Source organism: Trachemys scripta, chromosome 3 (assembly GCF_013100865.1).
Source record: "Trachemys scripta elegans isolate TJP31775 chromosome 3, CAS_Tse_1.0, whole genome shotgun sequence".
Classification (NCBI taxonomy): Eukaryota; Metazoa; Chordata; order Testudines; family Emydidae; genus Trachemys; species Trachemys scripta.
In genome coordinates this window covers 40,975,994-40,999,389 of record NC_048300.1, presented here as the reverse complement: position 1 = coordinate 40,999,389, position 23,396 = coordinate 40,975,994, and the positions used below count along the sequence as shown (strand labels likewise).

Below are 23,396 nucleotides of genomic sequence, written 5' to 3'. Positions count from 1 at the left end.
TGATTACTGTGAAATTGCAAAACCACCTTTGGGAGGAACGTAGGATGAGGACGAAGTTGTACCTTGTCCTTAAAGAAGACAGTGAACGGGGTTCTGACATAAGGGCCCTGATCTCTGAGACCCTCCTGGCTGAAGTGATAGCCATCAAAAAGACCACCTTCCAGGAAAAGTACAACAGGGGACATGTTGCCAGTAGCTCAAATAAGGGGCCTGTGTGTTTTGACATGACCAGGTTTAAGTCCCACAGGAGAATGGGCTCCCGAAACTGTGGGGTGTAGTCTTTCTAGGCCCTTGAGAAAACAAATGGTCATCTCATGTGAAAAACACTGATCACTCATCTACCGGGATGTGAAACGCCAAAAATCGATGCCAGGTGTACTTTAACTGATGAAATTGCCAGACCTTGTGGTTTCAGATGTAGCAAATACTCCAGAATGGTTTGCAGTGACGACCGGATGGGCAAGAGACCTTGCTGGGAAGACTAAATGGAAAAACGCTTCCACTTGGCAAGGCATGCAGCTCTGGTAGAGAGCTTCCTGTTACCTAGCAGAACCTGATGGACTTGCTCCAAACAGGCCAGCTCTTCGGGATTTAACCATGGAGCTTCCAAACTGTCATGTGGAGAGTGTTGAGGTTTGGGTGGAGCATTCCACCCTGGTTCTGTGATATCAGGTCTGGGAGAAGAGAGAGCAGCATCGGAGTCGGTACTGAATTCTTTAAGGACAAATTTGCTATCCTTACTCAACCTTTTGGTGCCATATGATTCCCAGTACATCACACTAGTGCATTTTACTATGGGAGGCTGATACAAACTTATTTTAAGAGATGTAACTAAATAAGACACATTCCTAATTTATAATTACTTTTAAATAGCATAAAGCAATCAAAATGGCAGCCCAGAGTGAAATTAGAAATCAGATAAGTTACCTCCTAATTTTGATGCTATATTAACTTGGCCATTGTTTGCTCACACTACCATAGCATAGAACATGTCTGCACTACTGCTAGCCCTCACAGTTTGGTTAGCTGACGTACTGCACATCTTTACTTATGCAGTGTAGGCAGACTGGGGAAAATGCACCAACCATTGTATCCATTAAGTACTAAGTTTAATCTAGCTCTAAAAAAAATCCAAACTTGAATTTCAAATGAACATGAAGCACAAGGGGATTCAACTTACAATTAAGTCTCGAACAAGTGAAACTGAAAGTAGCCTCTTGACTCCATTTTCTGCAATTACTCCAAGCCAGTTAAGTGCTGCCCAGAACCAAAGGTAGTTATGGCCCCCGTGCCAATAGCTTACAAAAGAAAAAGTGATGGCTGTGGAAAACAACATCCCAAACATACTGCCACGGGATCCTCCCATTGGGATGTAGATGTACCTGCAGGGGAAATGATAAATAAGCAATGTTATTAAGACCTTATTAAAATCTTGGTAATGTATCCGCTGCAAAATAAATTTGATTTTAGAGCAGGGTTAGGACTCATTTGACTAATGACCCGACATTTTCCCATTCCAGAACTTGACATAGTTTCTGCAAAGCAGCAGACAACTTCATGAAATGTTAACATACAGCATTTGTCAAGAAGATAGGTCTATGGACCACAGAAATTTGCATTAAGTGAACACTGGCTAAACTCCACTCCCACTTGGTGTAGAAGGAAATCAATTTATGTAAGAAGGAAGTTCATATAACCAACCTCCCATGAATTTAGAATAATAAAGATTCTCTCAAAAACAAAAACAATAAAATGTTAAATACTTATCTTAAAACTAACTTGCTTATTTTTTACTTATACAATGTCTGATGATTTTTACACATACTTAATGGTTTTATGAATCAGTATTTCATAGAACTAATAGAAATTTTTGTTAGATATTTTTAAACAAACAAAAAACAGCCTTTTCTCTATACAAAACTATAGTCTATCAAATTTTTGGCAACAAATTCTGTGAATCTTTTTTGAAAACTTTGCATAGAAAATACTTTACCTTTTCTAGACAGCTCTAGTATTTAATCATCTTGATCATACCCGGGTACTCATCTTTCATGGTACCCATACAAAAATAAATCGCTCTCTCTATATATATAGAGAGAGAGAATGACAAAGTTCCTCCTCTATCTTTGTGGGTCCTTACTGGCTTATTTTCTTGCCTCAGAGATTCACCATGTGGGTTGGGGAACAGCCCAGAGACCTTGCCCTCTGGAAGAACCCACAGTCCAGGTCAATTGGGAGGTTTGGGGGGAACCCAGGCCCGCCCTCTACTCCGGGTTCCAGCCCAGGGCCCTGTGGACTGCAGCTGTCTATAGTGCCTCCTGTAACAGCTGCATGACAGCTACAACTCCCTGGGCTACTTCCCCATGGCCTCCTCCAAACACTTTCCTTATTCTCACCACAGGACCTTCCTCCTGGTGTCTGATAACGCTTGTGCTCCTCAGTCCTCCAGCAGCACACCCTCTCGGCTCCTGGCGCCTTTTGCTCCCAGCTCCTCACACTCGCCCCACAAACTGAAGTGAGCTCCTTTTAAAACCCAGGTGCCCTGATTAGCCTGCCTTAATTGATTCTAGAAGCTTCTTCTTAATTGGCTCCAGGTGCCCTAATTAGCCTGCCTGCCTTAACGGGTTCTAGCAGGTTCCTGATTACCCTAGTGCAGCCCCTGCTCTGGTCACTCAGGAAACAGAAAACTACTCATCCAGTGACCAGTATATCTGCCCTCTACCAGACTCCTGTACCCCACTGGTCTGGGTCTGTCACAATATATAGTTTAAAAATATCTAACAAGAGAGAGAGTTGGAAGTAACTTAGACATAGCCATTTTCTGTAATTCATGTGACTCTAGGATTTACAATTCACATGTTTATTTTGTATTAAAATACCAACCATAACATAATCATGAAGTTTGACATTGTATTTCTGAGGAAGAAAGAAAGAAAGAATCTTTCCATTACTGAGGTCCAGTAACTCCCATTGACTTTAGAGAAAGCTAAATCCCTCTATATGCCCCACTTTGAAGGATCAGGCACAAATATGAAAAGACGGAGAGGACTCTCATCCAAGGAAGTTATGATTTCTGTTTGTGTATGTTAATGGTAAGTATACGTTCTAGCTACTTTTTTTTTTTTTTTTTTTTAGTTACCACTGGCAACTCAGTTTAGTCAACCTTCTTTCAGGGTGACGACATTCTGTACTAATCTATTTATATTCAGCAAATTAATCAATGGCACTTCTCCAGGGAAATGGTGCTGTTCGTTTATCAAATTCTAGACTCAGAGACATTACAGTGTAAGTACTAATTTTAAAACTTATTAGGTAGATGAACGTAGCATTTTACTCTTAATCTCTGAAGTCATAGGCCCAATCATTGGATGAGAGCTAAGGTAAATGATAATAATGATTAAAGGTAATATAAATGAAAAAAGTGATGCAATGATTTTCAAATGCTACCATCTCACTAGACATAATGTATTAACATTAATATATCTTTGTGCATATATGGAGCACTCACTACAGAGAAAATCTTATTACATTTATATTGATTTTTGCATTCAAACACTTTCATAAAGTGTTTCTAAAATAAATAAAAATGTATGACTATTGACAGAAAATACAACAGTTATATCTGTATATGGCATTTGTTATTATTTTCTGCTCTGGTTCTATCTTTTCTCATTACATACAAATTGTAAATTGCATTTTTGAATAATACACATTTGTAATTAAATTGCCTTGTCTCAGTATTCTGCCATATGTCGCCACCTGTTGCAGGTCAAAGAGGCATGTATTTGGAATCTAAATAGAAAGATCCCCTGTGGGGCCTTTACTGAAACCTGCTACAAAAGACATAGCGACTCTCTGACTGTTTCAAACACTTCACATGTGTCCACATCAAAATCATTACAAAACAAAGGATTACAAAAATAAGAGACAGAAGAAGAGTTTTTTCTTCTTACCCACACTTTTCAGGACAGACTGTCAGAACAGCTTGAGTGCCTTTTGGACTCTATTTTGTGATAAGGCTACTGTTTATATACTCCCTTTATTTCCCATCATGCCTTGCTTTTAGTTAGTATTGCTAATAATCGTTTCCTCTGTGGACTACTCTTCTGGTTTTCAGACATGGAACGTTGTAACCACCAACAGCCAGCCTCATCCATTAGGCTGGGAGAGAGAAGTGGCTCCAAGCCAGCCAGCTCAGAGAATGCCAGCTTTAGGCCCTAAAGCCAGCATCAGCAAAGTAGACCGCTCTGTAAATCCCTGTTTTGCCAAGACCACCTCTTTTCTCTTCACGGATAGCATTCTCGTCCCACGGGGATTCTTACAGGCAAAGCTGAAGCAGGGTTTTACTGGCTCAGGAGGGTTCCCCTCAGAACTCAAAAGAGAACGTATACCCTGTTACACCATCTTATGGACGTGTGACATCGTTTATAACAAACCCAGAATTACAGACGAATAAGGAGCTCAAGGACCTGACTCATGTATTAAAGATCCAATTCTGTAAACATTGACACCAATGGAAGTCTTTTATTGACTTCACTGGGAGCTGGACTGGCCCTTAATGTCTAGATAATGATTAACATTTTCCATACAACAAAGTCTTCTTCCTGATATTCAAGCAGTATGGAAACTGTTTTACAATCTCTTGTGCTGAGCTCCTAATGCTACTGTTAGCACAAACAATATCTATTTTTGCCAAGGTGGATATTACCAGTAATAGGCTTAGAAATGCCAGTTTTAATTAAAAACTGATTTTTTCAATTTCAGATTGGTTTACATGGCCACAAATGGCTCTCACCAGGTGAGTGTTCAGATTGCTGTGCTGAGAAAAATGGGCACAGTTTTCTGACTTTTAGTGTTTAATGCCAGCAGTTGGTTAATTAGCAGCATTAGTTTAAATTTTGTTTAGAAAACTCCCCAGTGAATTTTCAGAGTCAAGTGACGTTTTAGCTCTATAATTCTCACTGATTAAAGTGGGAGTCATGTGGCTAAAGCCTTGCATGCAGCTTTCAATATTACTCTTTAAAATACTGTGTCATCCTTGCACGTTGTGTGTGAACCAAAAACTGTCTATATTTAGTAGCATTTAACCTGTCACTACAGAGCTGCATGCTGACTACCTATGTGTGGGGACTGGGAAGAGAGGACAGAGCCTCTTCCTTCTCTAGCACTCCTATACAAGAGTAAGGCCTGGTCTACACTAACCCCCCAATTCGAACTAAGGTACGCAACTTCAGCTACGTGAATAACGTAGCTGAAGTTCGAAGTACCTTAGTTTGAACTTACCTCGGTCCAGACGCGGCAGGCAGGCTCCCCCGTCGACTTCGCGGTACTCCTCTCGCCGAGCTGGAGTACCGCAGTCGACGGCGAGCACTTCCGGGTTGAACTTATCTTGTCCAGACAAGACGCGATAAGTCGAACCCAGAAGTTCGATTTGCTTGCCGCCGAACTACCGGGTAGTGTAGACCTACCCTAAGAAAAGTACTGACAAAGCATTCTGACTTCTAGTCAACATTCCTGGTAGTAACCCACTGACTTCCAGGTAGGCTGCATTACAAGGCCTCTACCCTGGCATTTTTAAGCAGCTGTTACAGCAGGCAGTACATGCTTCTGATTGCTGTAGGACTCCTCCCAAGCTGCCTCTGCCATTTTGTCTGCCTCTCTTTTATGCAGGCTGAATAGCTTGTGTTAGCATCTTAGAGGAGCTTAAGAATTAGTTTATTCAAATCATGAAAAAACATGTACATACTTCACCGTATAGCATGCATAAATTACACTAGAACTATGTATTTGTGTTTACACTTCACAATGACTGGTCCTGTTTGCACATTAGGTCATTCAGATAAGTCATCTCATGGCCAGACTTGGGGGCTCTACTCCAGTTATTTTGTGCAGCTTTGATGAGGATAGTGGTGGCTTGTAAAACAGATTCTACCATAAAAGTGCTTTTTCATTACCAAAAGTACTTTGCTTATTCGTAAGCATAGTGATTATTAAGATAGTTTCTTAATCGTTCTCTACATGTTTAGATCAATATCCATTTACTATTAAAAGGCCATCTTTATCATAGACAATAAAATGTAAGGAGGAGTAAGCCAGTGAGTGATTGTGACTAGTGTAGAGACAGAGGTGACACATTAGCTTCAGCCTGTGAAATAATAACAATTGATAAGGAAATCAATTTACATCTAAGCTGTGAAAAAAGTTAAGCAAAAGTGAAAGAGAAAAAGTAACTGGCCAATAACTTGCATTGCATTTACTCCAGCCTAAAAGTGGATACAAGAGGTTCCTGGAGTGAAATCCAATACAATGCCAGTGCAGTGCAGGAAGATAAAAAGCTACATGTGCAAAGTAATTTAAAAAACAGAAAGGAGAACCTAGGGCCACCTTCTCTGTGCACCTAAATTTCCTGTAGACTTGAATTTGGGGCATAAAAAGAATGCAGGATCAGACCACCAGAATTTAATTGCCTGCTTTGTGTCTTCAGTTTTATAACAGATGCTCATTTTCCTATGTTATCACTTTTTCATAGCTCTTCCACAGACTAGAAACTTGGCCTTAGGTCAAACTCAGTTGAGGAGAGTCTGATATTAGCAAGCATACCCTAGCTATATCATATCTCACCTTTTCTCAGTATCTAAACCTTCTTGTAGGATAGCATGCAATCTTTGCATTCAACGTAGCAGCTGGTGCTGAGCTGAATTTTAGAATTCAATATTAGGTCTCATAAAATGGACACATCTGAAACTTGTACAAAAGGTATTGGAAAGCTTAAAAAAAGAACAGAAGAGGAGACAGTTTTGTACAGTACTTCAGAAAACTGTAAAACAAGATGCTAGACTCTTCAGTTTACTAACCATTAAGATTTCTGGGAAAGATATAATTATTTCAGTTTTCATAAATAAAAAACAATTGTTTATTTTTATTATTGTTTTTCCTTACTTCCTCTTTAGGCTCTTGCCATTAATGAAGAGGCAATGACTACAGCAATTTTATGTTTTAAGGATGTGGTTTTATTCACTTTTCACCTATCTTCCATTCTGACCAATGCTTCTTCCTTACTAAAATCCTTTCAATAGCACTTCTTGATATCTAACCACAAAATAGAAGGGGCCAATGATGGTTGTTCAGGAGATGCTACTGATCAACTGCAGGAGGTTGACCATCACTTCTGGCTTTGATCAGGAAGTCTGAGGCTGGGTCTACACTACCCACCTGAATCGGCGGGTAGAAATCCACCTCTCGGGGATCGATTTATCGCGTCACATCGGGATGCGACAATCGATCCCCGAATCGACGCTCTTACTCCACCAGCAGAGGTGGGAGTAAGCGCCATCGACGGGAAGCTGCAGAGGTCGATTTTGCCGCCGTCCCTACAGCGGGGTAAGTCGGCTGCGATACGTCGAATTCAGCTACGCAAATAAATTTGCGTATCTTAAATCGACCCCCCCCCTGTAGTGTAGATGTAGCCTGAGCCCAATTCAACACACCTGTATTAATTTTTATTCCAAAGCAGCAATGTAAATGTATCAGTACCTGTTCATATATATCTATGTGCATGCGTGTATATACTCCTGTGTTTGTACATGCATACATACCAATGTACTGCAGCATGTCGGCCTTCTGTTTTACCGAGCTAAAAACCAAAGTGGTACAATATTGGATATCATTCTATGTTGAAGTACTGTACCATAGGGATAATATCACAGCCCCCGATTGTTACTTTACTTTCTATAAATGTTACATTTTACCCTAATATCCAAATATATTCATTAAAAAGTTAACACTTGCCAACAATTATCACAGAGTGCCTATAATTATTTCCTATTCTAAGAAGAGGAATAACTGTGGCAGCTCAGAAACCACTGTTTCAAATGACTATTAGCAAATACTAACTCTTTAATATTAGCCACTGCACTCCCAGGTCTATATGACACATCAATGTGGCTCAGAAGAACACATTCCAGACAGGGTTCCTTAATGGTTTGTAACTGGAGTAGATGTATACCATATGTATGCAAGGAGAAGGATGCAGACACATCTTAAAGATTTGGTGTTAATATGTTGCAGCATTACTGAAACTGCACAATAGGGTCTACAATTTTGTGGGCGATTAAAAGTCTTGCTGACCCAAAGTGGGTAAATAGTGGCAAAAGATCTTCACCTAAAATTGTTGATGAAAAGAAGAAAAGTTGGGAGTCCCAGCAACCAGATGGGAGAATGATAGTTGGCCATGCCCCTTTTGGATATTTTAGAAAGAGGAGTACAGTGCCATATTTGGGATACTTGAGGCCCAGAGATCTTATCACAAATACAACACCTTTGTCTTTACACTCTGAGGCACTGTTTGGTACGTCCAAGCTGCAAACAGATCAATGAAGATGTCAGGCTACCTCCACTGGATTGGTGAGATCCTGAGGTGTAAGTATTCAGATGCCTGCTACCATCTCCTATTAGTCCCTTCTATTTTTTTTACTTTCCTGTTCCTCTTCTAAAGACTCTCCAATCTTAAGCAGTTTTGAAAAACTGAACTGTATGATACCATCACCACAACCAGCATGATACTCTTTTAGCCTAAGTATCCTTGTCCAAAGTGAAGGAGAACCTGCAGGAGGATATCAGAGCATGCCAGCCAGGGTTAAGAAGCTACAATGTACTGGTGTATGACTGATCAGTCAACAGAGCACATATGAAGCAAGCATCAGAAGTTTTCCTTTATCTATCTTTTCTCCTCATTATGTCTTCTCATCATGTAAGAGCAAGGAAAAATCTTACCAAAAATAACAGAACCAAAACTCAGGCAAGCTGTGCATTTATTAGTAGAACAAAGTTGCAAGAACAAATTGCAGAACAAAACTATAACAGAAGAGAAAATGCAAGATAAATGTAATACAAGGTAAATGCACTCAGTACAGCCACCACAATGTCTCTTTAAAAACTGCCATACAGCCAGCCTTCCCACCCTACATCTCCAGCCACCATATATTGCAATAGCTATGCTCCTGACAGGCATCAAGAAGCTATCTCACAGAGCCCATGGTACCCACTGACTTCCTGCTTCAATTGAGAAAGTCAGGCTGTGAAACAGGAAGTAAGAGGCCAAGCCACTGGATTAGATCGTTCAGAAGCATTTTACTTTCTCAAAACAGTAGAAACTTCCACAGGTTTTTTTGTACTTTATACTTTGCTCATTACACACCATGTTACTTTTAGAGACCATGGTATGATTGTATAGTTGTCTCTTCCAAGAAACTGGGCACACTTCTTTTAGTACAAGCCTGAACGACTTAAGTCAGCTTATCTACAACAGGCAAGCCGCTCCATTTACACAGGATATCATAATTTTAACTCACTAGGCGAACATTGGTGAATAAGATAAAATATGTAAATGTTACCCTTCAAATCCCTGCAGTAACACAAATACAAACATAATTACTGAGGTATTTAAAAGTGACATTTATTTATGGAGAAAAACTTTCAAAACCAATAATCATTTCTTTAGTTTGTTACAAGTGGCAATATAAAAAAAATAAAGACACCACATTAATAAACTCATCATCTTAGAATACCTCTTGCTTCTAACAAATTTTGTTTGGATGACTCCAGGAATAGTTATGAGGAACATTTTCAACTCCTACAGGACACTTAACTGGTTTTAACCTTATAGGCCCCAATTCAGTACAGCACTTAAGTAGGTGCTTAATTTTAGTCATGTATTTAACTCTCATTGACTTCAATGGGACTGAACCATGTGCCTAAAGTTAAGTATGTGCTTAAGTGATGTGCTGAACAGGGATGGACTTCAGCTCATGCTTAAATGCTTTCCTGAATTGGGGCCATACATCAAGACATACAGGGCATGTACTTGTCCAGGATTTTACTCACATGCAGGCCTTGGAATGTACTTACTACAGTTGAATGAATAGTAGTAAATGTTATTTGTGAATCTTTGTTTGAAATTGAAAATGTATTTTGATTTAACCTTATTTGCAAACCTCTCATTTGCTGTCTGTGAACATTTCAATACTTGAGCTTTACTTGTGAGAAGTTAATTTTAAACTTGACTGCTCGACTATTTGGCACAAGTGAATTTTGAAATGTATGTTTGAATGCTGAATTGGCCATTATGAACTGTGCATTTTATTAATTATTATTGTTTATAATGCAGGAGCACTTAGAAGCCTCCACTAAATCAAGGTCCATTGAGCTAGGCACTGCACAAATTAACAACAAATGACAATCCTTGACCCAAAAAGCTTACAATCAAATCTAGAGTCTAAAATTCAACATCTCTTGGCAGTTACATAAGCCATAGGATACTGTTTCTTTTCCTTAACTGGATAACTTACATAACGAACCAATGCAATAAACCTCACAGTTAGCATTGTGACAATTATTTACAGAAATCATCCAATGAGATAAGAGAAACAAAACTGTGAATTGTAATTATCTTCAATTTGAGAATGATTGTCAAAGGTTTATTGATGAAGAAAGTCATTAATTTTGAATAATGAATATTGCACATTTGAGAATTTTGTGATCGTTCACAGTCAATCTGCAAACAGAAAGAACGGCAAAATTTGCTGAATAATTTGTTGTGAATTATTTGCTAAACTCTAGCCCAGATAATTCATCTACAGGTTGCTATCCACCACCAAAGATATTATCAGAAAAGCTTTTGGTTGCTGTGGAGAGTCACAAAGCATATGTTCTATATTTGGGGAAGATTTTATTTGACGCTATTCTGATCTATGTGAACTGTCCCCATATACTTCAGTGATGTTTGCAATAAGCACAAGAATAGCTTAGATTTTGTAAAAGCTGTCAGCAGCCATTTGGAAATGCACTGTTTTCAGGTTGCATTATGCTTTGAGAACCTGACCCTTATAATCAGTGAATGTTCTTCAATAACAACTTTGGGTCCCTAATGCTCAAAGAAGTGAACATGAATAGCTCTAGCAACGAGGAGTCCTTGTGGCACCTAAGAGACTGGTAGCATTGTTTTCTTTTGCCTTTTGCACTAGACAGCTAAGATTCTTAGCATCTCAAATGTGAAGATGGTGAAAAAGAAAACAGTGCAGGAATGTATAGCTCTTCCTGAGGTCGATCAGCATGTTTGATTGACTCCTTGAGTAACCTTGCAGAGTCATGACATGATTAGTCACGGAGCTAATGAATGTGATTTGTTTCACATACCACATTGCAGAACTGATTCTTCCAAACCAAATCCCTGGGAACATTAGGCATTCAGGAACCGCACAACATTATTTGTACTTGCAATTGCTGCTACTCCTCATTTTTCTTCTTTGTTTATAAAGAGCATTTGCTTTTCCCACATAGCTTAAAACAACAAAACAACAACTTGTACCAACAAAAACAAAACTTTAAGAGGCAACCTCTAAGTCTGTTCACCCAGTATTTGCATTTGTAAAAAACCTTTTGCATGTGCAAACATGGGACATACATCCACAGATCGAAAGAATTTACATTTGACCTTAACTGCATGTTTAAACATTCGCAATTTGGTAGGGTTACCATATTTTAATTTTTAAAAAAGAGGACACTCCATGGGTCCCTGGCCCCGCCCCAACTCCGCCCCTTCCCCGTGCCCAGCCCCGCCCCAACTCTGCCCCCTCCCCTGAACGCTCCACCCCCTGCTCCTCCCCCTCCCCTGCTTCCCGCGAATCAAATGTTCACGGGAAGCCTGAAACAGGGAGGCAGCAGGTAAGATGGGGCGGGGTGCGGCGCGGCTCAGTCTGGCCCCCCTGGCCGAGCGTCTCCCTTCAGTGGCCGGCCGGCCCAGGCCAAGAGGCTCTGGCCCCGGTGTCTCCTGCCCAGCTGGGGCCCCCGGCCAAGTGCCCGCACCCCCGGCTCGGCCCCCGGCCCAGCACCGCGCCGGCCCCCGGCCTGTCCAAGTGCCCGCGCCCCAGGCCCAGCACATTTGCAGTTTTGTACCACATTTAAAGACAAGCCCTCAAGACTTAGGGCCAAATTCAGAGCTGTGGTAGGTAGCAAAACCACATTAGTCATTATTCCATAACTGCTACTTAAAATAGGTCTGAATTTGGCTCGAAGGGTTTAACAATGGCACATATCAAAATACACACTAATACCAGAACTAACCCTGCTGCTGCTAATATTAATTAGGGTAATAATGAAACAGTCCAACAAAATTTGTATTTGTGCAGATACTACTAGCAGATGCATAATTATTCAGCAGAGTTGAACCCTAGCACTGACTCAGAATGTAAAAATGTATACTCCTTAACACTGGGTCTCTAGCTGTTAGCAGGCAGGCATTCTAGGACCAAATACAGTCTTTGTTGATTCACCTTGACACTAAACAATTCATAATATCTGCATGATAGTATCTCCACCAGCTGCATTAGAACAATTTGATACGTAGCCTTAAAGCAGGTGTGAATGAGAATGTTCACTTACTCCTAATTCTTGCCTATGTCACACACAATCACAAATGTAACTCTTTCTAGATTTTTTTAAATGGTTTTACCTACTGAGATCTGGGAAGAAATATTGGGTTTAAGCATTTAAGACACTTTTTCCATCCCAGGATATTCACCCTGTCTTTTGCCACTGCCATATCTAAGCACAGATGGATTTGACCAAGTGGCTTTTATCTCTGCTTGCATGCTAGTTCAGTTCCAAGCTCAGTTAACTTTAACAATGCCTACAAATAACCTCCTTAAATACATTTTTGGCTCTGAGAAGACAGGATTAGTGTTCCATAAGTGGGTCAATCTCCAGCTTCAGCAGCTCTCAGAAGATTGTGGCATATATTTGGACACGGAAAGTTCCCATGGTGCCATCAAGATTCTTGCTGAATAGAATGCGTGGGTACGGAAGCCAAATCTGTGATGCTCAACAGGGCTGAAGCCTACATTTTATCCTTGTTTTAGTGGGCTTTTTGTTAGCAAGTTGTAGGACGTTTTCAGCTGATAAAATAAATGAGTATGCACCTACACAGCTAGCCCAACAATCTAGTGACTACTCTATATGCTACCAAGCAGAGGATCCAAGAATGACAATTGAAGTTGGTCCTGAGCCAAGATGACAATATTTTCAATATTTCAAAAAACTCACAGGACAGTCATAGGTGGAACTACAGAAAACAAGTTGAGGAAGCAAGAAAACCAGTCAGCCATGGCTACCCCAGGCTAATTTCTGTCCCTACAGCACATTTTATCCCATCCCTTCACAAAAAAAAAACAAAAAACCAATCTTTTAAAAATTTGGAGGTCAGACTGGATTGTTATAATGGTCCCTTCTGGCTTTTAGATCTATGAATCAACCTTTGCCAATGGTTATCACATAATAAGATCTCTGATTACCACAGAATAAGAGATACCTGCAATAATTATGTAGTAATGATTGGCAAATATTCACTTTTTAATGGCTTACTCTATATACAGTGTCTCTCATCTTGAAAAATCCCAGAGTACTCCGCAAATGAATCAAATTACACACAGATCAATACTACTGAGTATTGAAAAGCCATTTCTGAGGTTAGACACTGAAGTATTTAGCAGAGCCCAGCACCACTATGCTTGCATTCAGCATAGAAAGTGAAGAATACACTAACCAAATTTAAACTACAGACATAGGGCAAACTATAACCCTATTCTTATTAAGAGTGTCATGAGATCACAAGTCATTAGGATTCTGGTTTCACTTCTCACACCAAAGACCACACCTCCTGCAAAATAGTGTTCCCTTATACAAACGTGGGGTATTGGAAGATGACTGATTCAAAATAAAGACTGCTTCCTAATAAATAGCTAAAACAACTTCCTGCAGTATTTAGATACTCTTTGGGAGTCTTCCATTTCAGAATTGATTTAGCAGGTGAGATCTGACAACATGGTAGCACAAAGGTGCATGGCTTCAAGTGTTCTGAGCAGTAACAGAACATGTATAAAAAACTCCTTCACTAAATGAAATCTGAATAGCTCTAGATCTGCTGACACAGACAAGACTGATATAAAAGCCTCAGAATTGGCTTCCGCCTCCATCTTCCATGTTGGAAAATACCACTATATTTTATTTTAAATTTAGACTCCTATGCTATGAGAGGAAATGGGAGAAGAGACCTAGAAGAGACATCCTATTTAGGGCTTGTCTATATGGGAAAGTTATACCGGTATAAGTTAAGATGTGAACTTATAGCAATGCAGTTATATGGTATAACTCCCTGTGTGACACACTTTTATTGGATTAGCTTAGAACACTTTGAAAGGTTGTGACACTCCGTATCTCAAAGCAGCACCCTGAAACCCCCAAATTCCCATATTCACCACTGTCATATAATTTTGATATATATATTTTTTTTTACAAAGTATGCCTTGTGAGGTATCATTTTTAAAGTCTTGATCTGTTGAACATTAATATCCTCTTGGATTGTAGGTGCTACCATTGTATGTAAAGTTATGAAGCTTTGCTATATGTGTTACTGAAATACGATGTGAGGTTGGGAACACCCACAAACAGCCTTTCAGTTACACAGACAATGGTTAATGGCTCATCAACACCCATCAAGGAAAGAATCCACTATAATGTAAAGGAAAGAATCCACTATAAAGGAAATGTATTCAATGGAGATTTCTCAGGAAAAATAAGTAGATTAGCAGTTCTCAACAGCGGGTCCACAGCCCCCCAGCCCAGGGGCCCCATGGCTAAAACCCAGAGCCCCAGCCCCTGCACCTCCCGCATGCCTGAAGCCAGGATCTGCGGGGTTGAAGCCCCAATCCCTGGTGCCCCCTGCGGGATGGAAGCCGGGAGCAGCGGGGCTGAATCTCAGAGCCCCGAGCCCCAGTGCTTCCCATGGGACAGAATTGGGAGGCACAGGCGTGTTGCCCCACTCGAAACTACACTGCAAGAGCAGGGCAGTCCTGGGGCAGCTCCACACACACACACTCCTCCACCTCCCTTTCTCCCCGCCGCTGGCCAGGTCGGAGGCAGGAAGCCAGAGCTGGGCAGTGTGGGACAGCTGCTGCTCTGGCTGGTGACACGGAGCAGGCAGCTGCTGCATTCCCTCGTCTCCTGCTGCTGCTGGTGCAGGGAGTTGAAGCTGCTCCTCAGCTCCCAGCCTCCTTTGTTCATGCAGCCGATAAGAACCACCTGGGCAGGGGGGACCCAGCTTCATGGCTGGCAGAGCCCTTGGGGAACAAGGACCGCAGGGGAGCTCTCCCGGCACACAGCCCCTAAATACCCTCCTCCCTGAACCCTGAGCTACCCCACTGCCCTCACACAGCCCCTAGCTACCTCCCTCCCTGCACCAAGCTATCCCCTCCCTGCACCCTGAGCTAAACCCTTCCTGCACCCTGAGCTACACCCTGCCCACACACAGCCCCTGCCCCCACACAGCCCCTAGCTACCCCTCCCTGCACTCTGAGCTACACCGTGCCCACACATAGCCTCTAGCTACCCCCCTCCCTGCATCAAGCTACCGCTCTCTCTGCACCCTGACCTGTTTTCAAACTTTTTGAGCTAAGCCCCAGACCTTTGAGTTACAATATTTGGTGGCATCCCCCCACACACACAACCCACAGAGGTAGGTGGCCTGCTGAGGTGAGTCAGGGGGTGGAGGTGGCACTCACTCCATAGACCCCACTGTGCAGAGCTGGCCCCTGCCCCGCCGGCCCCTGCCCACCCAAAATAAAAGTCAAATTACAACTATGCCTGAACCCCGCCCACCCCTCGGACGCAGCTGAATGGGAGCCTCTGGACTGGGTGCCCTGGGCCTGGTGGTACACCCAAGGGGTCCAAAATGGCCACTGCACTGGTCCCTGCCACTGTGCGGGCCATGGTGCCACACCCCTGTCTGGTTTGCCCTGTGCCAGCTTGCATCGGGCCCGCTCCAAAACTCCGAGCAGTATCTTGTCTCAGGTGGCACTGAGGGGCAGAGCATTGCAGGATTTCCCTGGGACAGTGACGCATGCTGTGGTATCAGAGGCTTGGCGCGAAGGGCTGGGGACTGCGGTGCAGCCATTTCTATGAGGTCTTTCACAGCCTCAAATGTGTCTGGGATGGAAGGCAGTTGCACCTCCTCCACCACCTGACACAGTGAGTTCAATTGCACCAGACTCAATGGCCCCCTTTGCGGGACCGAAGTCAATGGTGCCGGCTCCAAAGTTTTTGGCACTGGGGGCTCCTCACTGGGACGCGCCCCACTGTCCGGTTCCAATGGGTTGGGTCCCGAAGTCGGGGAACCACTCCTCCTTTGTTTCCAGTGCCGCTTCTGACCCAGGGAATGGGACCAGTGCCGAGTCGTCGCCGACTGTTTCCATACCGGAGAGCGGCGGTGCCAAGGGTCTCATCCAGAATCCTTCCACGATGCCATCTCCACTGCTGCTGGGGCACTATGCACTGATGCACTCAGTGCCAGGTCCTGCCGTGCCAATGCTGGTTGCGGTCTAAGTGCCGCCTCCATGAGGAGTTGCTTCAGTCTAAAGTCCCGCTCTTTCTTCGTTCTCAGGTGAAACCCTTTGCAAATCCTGCACTTATTCTCCTGATGTGCTTCCCCCAGACACTTTTAGCAAGCGTTGTGGGATTTGCCCGTTAGCACAGGCTTGTTGCAGGGCTTGAACCCCTGGGACTTAGGCATGCCCTGAGTTCCCAGGGAGAGCGCGGTCAGGTTGGAGGGGAATCCCCGCAACCCGACAGCAAACTATTAACACTACACTAACTAAGCTAACTACGGAAATCAAACACTAAAGTAGATAGAAGCTAGAGAAATGCGGAGAGCTTGCTGAGCAAGACGCCACAGTTCCAATGACCGTCACTGGCAGTAAGAAGGATCTGAGGAGGCACCGGGTTGGCAGGGTCATATATAGAGCGCTATGGAGGTGCCACTCCAGGGGACTCCACACACCTAATTGGAATCGATATGAGCAATCACTCAAAGAACTTTTGTTTATTTTATAAACACTGTGATTTATTACAATATTTTTAATCTACTGTTTTTGTTGCTGTAATGGGGTCGGCACCCGCCTCTCATGAGCACCCCCTTTTCTGTGGCCGATATGGTTGTGATCAGTCTTTCTTGGGGGGCAGCACCCACCTCTCGCAGACAGCCCCCTCTTTGGTTAGTTGGGTGCCAGCCTGCTTTGGTTTTAGTTCTTATATTAGGGTGGCACCCGCCTCTTGCGAGCATCCCCCGGCCGATGGTTCTCTCGGTGGGTCTTCAGCGACTCAGCCCTCCGGCTGAGCTGCGTACACTGTCCCCTCCTTCCGGGGTATGTAGGCCTGAGTTCTTATTACAGCCCTGGTATGAGGCCGTAACTCTTATACTTCTTCCCAGAGACACTACCTTCTTCAACCACCCAGCCAGGTCCCATCTCAGTACCCTCAGCTGATGTCTTTTCAGCAGCCCTCCCTTGGCTCAGGCTGCAGCCAGACCAGCAGGACTCATCTCAGTACCCTTGTCTGGTCTGGCCGGGTTCAGTGCTCAGTACCCTGGGGTCAGCCTGCCCACACTGACCTTTTTGGGGTCCTGCTGCTCGTTCAGCCAGCCAGGAACCCGGTCTTTGGCGGCCTTCCCTGGGCTCAGTTCTGTCTGGTGAGCTCTCTGAAGTGAGCTGTCCGTGGTCCTGCTGTTCATCTAGCCAGCCACCCGGTCCTCCTTCATCAAGCTCCATGCAGAAACTGAAGGTTTTGCTCTGCTGTTTGCCTTTTATCTGGCCCTTCTGGTCCCTTATTGGTCACTACAGCAGCCTCTCTGATTGGCCACACTTCTGCTGCCACTCTAGGCTGCTTGGAGGACTTCTTGCTGCTCTATTCTGGGGCAGGGTGACACAGGGCAGAGAGGCCTTCAGCAGGGGGCCTCTGGACCTAGTCCACGCTGCCACAGTTGCTCTAGCCACAAAATATCTGACTATTTCTCCAGCTGTGGATGACACCCAGAACAAGTCCATAGTAAGCTTGTGTTCTTCCCATAAGGTATGCCATGGTACTGGGTGGACTGGAGTCTTAGGAAGACATGAGTGCCTATGTTGGTACTAAGATTCTCTCCTCAGGATCCACCTAGGTCTCAGTGGTCACCAAGCTTGCAACTCTGATTATTCATCTGGGATGCACAAGTGCCCAGGTTCTGGTCCTTAGAAGGCAGCCTGGACTGAGAGAGCAAGCCATTTGAATGGAAATGACTCCAAGCCATAAGTCAACAACTACATGGGTCAGAAATACTTAAGTTTACAAATTTTTGGCCACTCTGAGTAGGTCTACTCAGCAACTAAGCACCCATTGGTGGCCCCTGTCAGCTGACTTGGGGTTTTGGGGCTTAGGCTGTGGGGCTGTAAAACTGTGGTGTACACGTTTGGTTTGGGCTAGAACCCACAGAATCCAAAAGCTCTAATGTCTACATCGCAATTTTACAGCGCCAAAACATGAACCCCATGAGCCTGAGTCAGCTGACATGGGCCACCTGGTTAACTGCTGTGTAGACAGACCCTCTAAAAATTAACTAAAACATTTTGTAAGTGGACTAGCCTGCAAGCTGTTCAGTTTTTATAAAACAACCTCACCTCTCAGATAATGGAAGCGTTTAACCACACATCAGTGCAAGGTGAGACGTTAGGCTGAGAAGTATTTCACACCACACAAAACACTATGTGTTAGGTCCTGATCCTGATTCCACTGAAGTTGATAGTAGGTATGCCATTGACTTCAATGGGACGAGGATTAGACACCTTCCTTTCATAAACATGGCTAAAAGAAAAGTAAACAAGGCAATCTTCCAATAATGAAACTCCCCCTTTGATGCAAAATGAGTGTTAAGATTCAGATAATTCCATTTGAAATATAAGCAAAATTAAAATTCTTTGAAAATGAGGACTTCCTTAGAAAATCCTGTTATTTGCTGAAGTGACTGAACTGGTATATTAAATCTGAAATGGCTTTTCCAAACACTACCCCTTCATCACCATTGTAACATATGAACCTATGTAAGAGATGACACCTTTAGGGATGTTTAAAATAGGGAAAAAATACAGAAAGAATTCTTAGGTTTCTGACTAAACAACTAAAGAAACAAAACACTCAAAATACTTCTACTGGCAAATATATCATTATGTGGAAAACTAAGCCACAACTTATTCTGATATATATAGGAAACTGTGCTTGCATAAGCATATTTTCCCTAATGCTCTGTAACCCAGATGGACTTCATTTCTTACTAGAAATTCTTGTGGTAATTTAAAAAAAACTTGCCTAACGTGCACATTAGCTTTAAAATGTAAAGTTTTATCAAGGGTTGTCTAATACCACATTAAACTAGTGAGGTGAGAGAACTTTTTGGAGATTAGAAGTGTTGTCAACATGCAGCAAAACTATTAAAGACTGAGTTTAAAACTGATTTTTAAAGTAAAAACAGGTACCAGCCTCTCTTAGTGGAAATAATGTCAAGCCCATTCATACTATTACATTCAATTATTCCCTCATTAGACTCCAGGTAGACTCAAGTTGTACAAACGTGGGCCTGAACCTTCAAACGTGTACTCACAGGAGACGTTCCAATGACTTCAAATCGATCTGCTCACAGAGGTCCCAGTCCTACAAAGACTAATGCACACCGTTAACTTTGCACTGTATGTAGTTTTATTGAACTCAGTGGGGCTCTGACACAGGGCATAAAGTTAAGCACATGCTTAAGTCTTTGCGGGACTGGGGCCATATGGACCACTCACAAGAAACAACTGCAGGATTGGGTTTGAAGTCTTTACGTTACAATCTGTAGTTTAGCTCAAAATTGATATAGTTTAGGCTCAAAATTGTGTTGTGATACAATTAAACAAAGAACTCATTTTACAAAACCTGATGGGAGTTCCCTGGAAGACCCACCCTTCCATCCCTACACTCTGTCCAAAACTCTCTCATTAAGATACCCATTGAATCAAATTCAGAGATGAGGTAAATGGCCATTCAAATGGCATTACTAAATTGAAGTGAATGTACAAGTTATGCCAGTGTACATACTGTGCACTCATCCAAGTGAATTACACTGACTTAACAACATATCAGTTCTGAATGTGTCCCTTTGTTTCTTTTGTCCACCCCCACTTCATGCCTTTTTCGAGCAACTGATTGGAACAGCTTCCCAGCCAATGTTCACCAACCCCCTGCTCTCTTCACCTCCCAAAGCTTCTGGAACATACTGTCTGTGAAGCCACATGACCACACAATACTTTCTTGTCCTCACAGTTTTAAAACCAATCATGCCTTCAGTCTGCAAGCTGTTGAGGGCAGGACCTCTGAGAGGCATATGACACATCTGCGGCACAGAACATTGTGCATGTAGAAGAATGTGCCGCCTAGTGGCTATAGTAGGGTGTGCCCCCCAGTGGCTACAGCAGTGTTTTCTGCTCAGGTGCCCCCTGCCAATAGGCACTCCGGCCCTCCACCCAAGTAGGGTTGCCACCGGACTGGTTTTCACTCAGACAGTCTGGTTTTTGGCTTCTATGTCCGGGTGCATTTAGGGTTGCCAGATGCCTGGTTTTCGGGGACCTGGCAACCCTAAATGGCACCCGAACTAAAAGTCCAGTTACCTCAAGGCAAGGGGAGGCACCGGGTTATTAACCCGCACCAGCCCCTGCTCAGCCGGGGCCACCTCCTACCTGCAGGCAGGCTCCTTGAGACAAACCAGCAAGTGACAGGGGGAGGGATGAGAGGAGCGAGTGATGGTGGTGGGGCCTTGGGGGGGGGGGGAGGGGGGGGGGCAGGGGGGGGGGCTTGGGGGGGGGGGGGGGGGGGAAGAGTCAGAGCAGGGCTTCAGGGATCCAGTTACCAGACTTTAGAAAAGTGGCAACACTATGGTCAAGTCATATATAATTTCCCCGCTTCTTTTTTGGGGTAAGATGGACCCCCACCAAACAATAATACAACAAATTCACATCAGGTCTTTGGCCTGACTGGGCTCAGTTGTCCTTATGCCCCTCCTATCAGAGGGTTTTCAGACCACTTTCCTTGGTGATCCAGTAGGAGAACCCAGGCCCTGTCCCCAACACCACCACCACTCTGGGTTCTACCCCAGGAAGCCTAGAGAAAGCAACTAAGGTTTACTTCCTCACACTCCTTGCTGCCTCCCTAGAACACTTCCTCCCTTGGCCTATCTCCAGCCCCTTTCCCCAGCCCCTTCTTGAGGCTCTTCACCCTTGCCTGGGCTCTGCAGGGTTCTTTGCCGCTCTTGTACAGAGCAGCGCCTCTTAGGGCTTTCACTCTAGAGACCTTTAGCCAGACGCGCCCTCCCCCGCCTTCATTTGCTCTTTTGAGTGCAGCCTGCACAGTTTACCTTTCAAGGGCAGTTTGCTCAGTTTCCTGTTATGCGGTTACAAAGCCACAAGCAGCGGAAGTCCCCAGTGATGTTAGATGCTTGCTTAAAGCTACATTGCTCTATATTACCAATTGTATTCATGCTTATGAACATGTAATCAATTAACATAAGGAATGAGTGAGATAGTGTGAGTGACAGCCAATGGCAAAGCAAAGAAGCAAATAGTGCCTTTTATGGAACCATGGTATTATCTTGGGGGGAGGGATAGCTCAGTGGTTTGAGCATTGGCCTGTTAAACCCAGCGTTGTGAGTTCAATCTTTGAGGGGGCCACTTAAGGATCTGGGGCAAAATCAGTACTTGGTCCTGCTAGTGAAGGCAGGGGGCTGGACTCGATGACCTTTCAAGGTCCCTTCCAGTTCTAGGAGATAGGATATCTCCATTAATTATTATTATTTGGTGAAGGTATAAATCTCAAGACAAGTGGCCAGGTCGAGGTTACCAACAAGGAAAAGTAACAGCAAGCTAAACTCGGGACCGGACCGGATGCAGTAGAGCCCTCCCATGGATCCGAAGAGACTCCAGGGACTCTCGTTGCCTCAGGCTAATGTCCAGGCAACTGTAGCCTGGCCAGCCCCAGCCACCTGCGAAATCGAAACCAATACCTGTGCCTGCAGCCTGCCAGCATGAATGAGTTGTGTGTCTGAGTATAATTGTGCAAATAAGGGAAGCAATAAATCAACTCTCAGTACTGCTCAAGTTCACCCTTTGTCTGTGGTTATTTCCTGGCTGGTCCCAGGAATGGGTAACAAGACTCAGTTCATGTCTGCCTTTCCCCATGCTGTAGGTATGTCCATGTTTCTCTACTGGTCCTTTGCCAGAGCTCCTGTCTCAGGAGAGGATCCTAAGGCTTACTTTCCCCCTGAACCTCCAACTTCCGACCCTGACGTTCTTTCTTTATTAGTCAACCAGCTCCTCCCCAGCTGGGCTAATACTATTTGAGTCTGCCCCCCAACTCCAGGCGCAACCAGGAGCATGAATTGCTCTCTAGCTCCAATTAACCCCTTCACTACAGTGTGTGGTTCACACCCCATCATACTGCACATATGAAGCTATTCTACATAAACAGTAGCTCTGGCTGACATTTTGTTTTATTTTATTTTTGAATTTCAATTAAAACATTTTTAAACAGCATTTGCTGTTTTTCAATGAACTGTAATAAAAACATTTTCATAGGAGTTTTTCTAACTAAACATGCCCCTGAGGTGTTTGGAAAGCAAATATTGCAACACTGGAAAAGCTGAAAGAGAAATTCACAATGGACGTGAAGAACTTCATTGTGCAAGCATTGTTAAACAGATGCCATCAACTTAACATAAATAAAGTTACACTTTTCTCTGAAAATATGTTCAGCAGTACTGTTAAAGGAAATAGCTAAGATTACTATAACAAATACATGAATAAAAATTCCTCCATTTCCTCCCAATGTGTTGACTCTATGCATTTGAAAACATTTTTGTATAGCAGTATTGCCAACCTCAAGCATTCAAAAATCATGAGTTAAGCGCCAAACAATCAAGAGATTGGCTTAAAAATCATGAGATTTTATAAAATTGTAAATTTGGAATTTTTCTGGTTTTGGAGCCTTTAGGGTTCATGTTTTCAAGCTTTTCTTAACCATGAGAGCTGGAACCTTTTTTTAAATGAAAACTGGATTCTAATGTAATCACATGACTCCTGGAGATGGGGCTTTAAGAGAAACACCAAACACCACAAGATTGTGAAAAAATTGTGAGTTAGCAACAGTGGTAGGTGTCTCTCTCTCTCTCTTTCTGTCTCTAAGGGTTTTCTATACAGATCATCACTACAGCATACAAACATATCACAAATAAGTAAGATCTGAATAGCTAGGGCACTTGGGACAGAGCGGTGCTGGGGAAAGGGAGGAGGAGCTGGGGAGCTCCAGCCTGGCAACTCCCCAGGCTGCAGGCCTTGGTAAAGGCCTAAAACAGGTACTGGGATTGCAAAGGTGGAACCCGGGATTAGGCAAAGGCAGCAGGTCCAACATCCCTCCTCCCCCTGCCGATGATGAGTGGTTTGCAGACTGCAGTCTGCCCC

General features: G+C 43.4%; 1 protein-coding gene across 5 annotated transcripts in view; it reads right to left on the bottom strand.

Moving 5' to 3' along the window:
* Positions 1–23,396, bottom strand: part of HHAT (hedgehog acyltransferase) — a 330,296-nt gene that overhangs the window by 122,811 nt on the left and 184,089 nt on the right. For all 5 annotated transcript variants that reach the window (XM_034764509.1, XM_034764514.1, XM_034764512.1 and 2 more), the window contains one exon: positions 1,181–1,382. In XM_034764509.1, the coding sequence (XP_034620400.1) occupies positions 1,181–1,382 (202 nt within the window). The remainder of the gene's footprint in view (positions 1–1,180; positions 1,383–23,396) is intronic.